The sequence below is a fragment of the Mus pahari genome, chromosome 4 (genome assembly GCF_900095145.1).
Source record: "Mus pahari chromosome 4, PAHARI_EIJ_v1.1, whole genome shotgun sequence".
Lineage (NCBI taxonomy): Eukaryota > Metazoa > Chordata > Mammalia > Rodentia > Muridae > Mus > Mus pahari.
In genome coordinates, this window is record NC_034593.1 from 93624845 (window position 1) to 93625785 (window position 941).

Here is a 941-nt window from a genome sequence, read left to right on the forward strand (position 1 = left end):
GAGAGAGAGAGAGAGAGAGAAAGAGAGAGAGAGAGAGAGAGAGAGACTCGGGCTGGGCATGGAGCCACGGACGGAGTCAGGGCCTTGGATGTCTTGGGTAAGTCTTCCTATTCACAAGAGACCCTGCCCCTAATCTGTTTCGTACTGTGACACACATAAAATTTGATATTGGTAATATGAATAGAGGTTATATGAACAGCGGTTGACACTAGAGTCCAACTTGATGCCTCAGACTCTATACTAAAAGGCAAGGGGAGTCAATGTATCAACATGTCTGTGACTTGTTTGGGACCCTCTCATTTGAAGAAGATTTGGTTGGAACTATTTTTATATCTACCTCCTTTTGTGTGGGTGGGGTTGTTAGGGATATGATAGTGAAAAACATCCTCATATTTCATAAGGCTTGAGAGCTATATAGAAGAAAGCAGAATTTTTTAAAAAAGACTATAGGTAGTACTTAATCAGATTAATCTTTTGGGAAAATGAGGTGGAATCCTCAAATTCTTCTCTTATTCTGGTTAATTTTTTTTTAAATAGGAAACTCGAATTATTTACCAGTTTCACTATAAGAATTGGCCAGACCACGATGTGCCTTCATCTATAGACCCTATTCTTCAGCTCATCTGGGATATGCGTTGCTACCAAGGAGATGACTGTGTTCCTATATGCATTCACTGCAGGTAAGATGCTGTGACTGAACTGTCTACAGGGACCAAAACAACAACGGCAACAACAACAGCAACAAATGAGGGTCTGGTTAGGGTGTAATTCAGGGAGAAAGTCGGTAGTTGAAACAATCGATTAAAAAATCCAACTGGGGGCTGGTGAGATGGCTCAGTGGGTAAGAGCACCCGACTGCTCTTCCAAAGGTCCGGAGTTCAAATCCCAGCAACCACATGGTGGCTCAAAAAAAAAAAAAAAATTGGGCTGGTGAGATGGCT

General features: G+C 41.9%; 1 protein-coding gene across 2 annotated transcripts in view; it reads left to right on the forward strand.

Annotated features, from left to right (window-relative positions):
- The window catches only part of Ptpn22 (protein tyrosine phosphatase non-receptor type 22), a 55326-nt gene that overhangs the window by 18750 nt on the left and 35635 nt on the right, over positions 1-941 (forward strand). For both annotated transcript variants that reach the window (XM_021196149.2, XM_029537816.1), the window contains one exon: positions 538-680. In XM_021196149.2, coding sequence (XP_021051808.1) covers positions 538-680 — 143 coding nt within the window. The remainder of the gene's footprint in view (positions 1-537; positions 681-941) is intronic.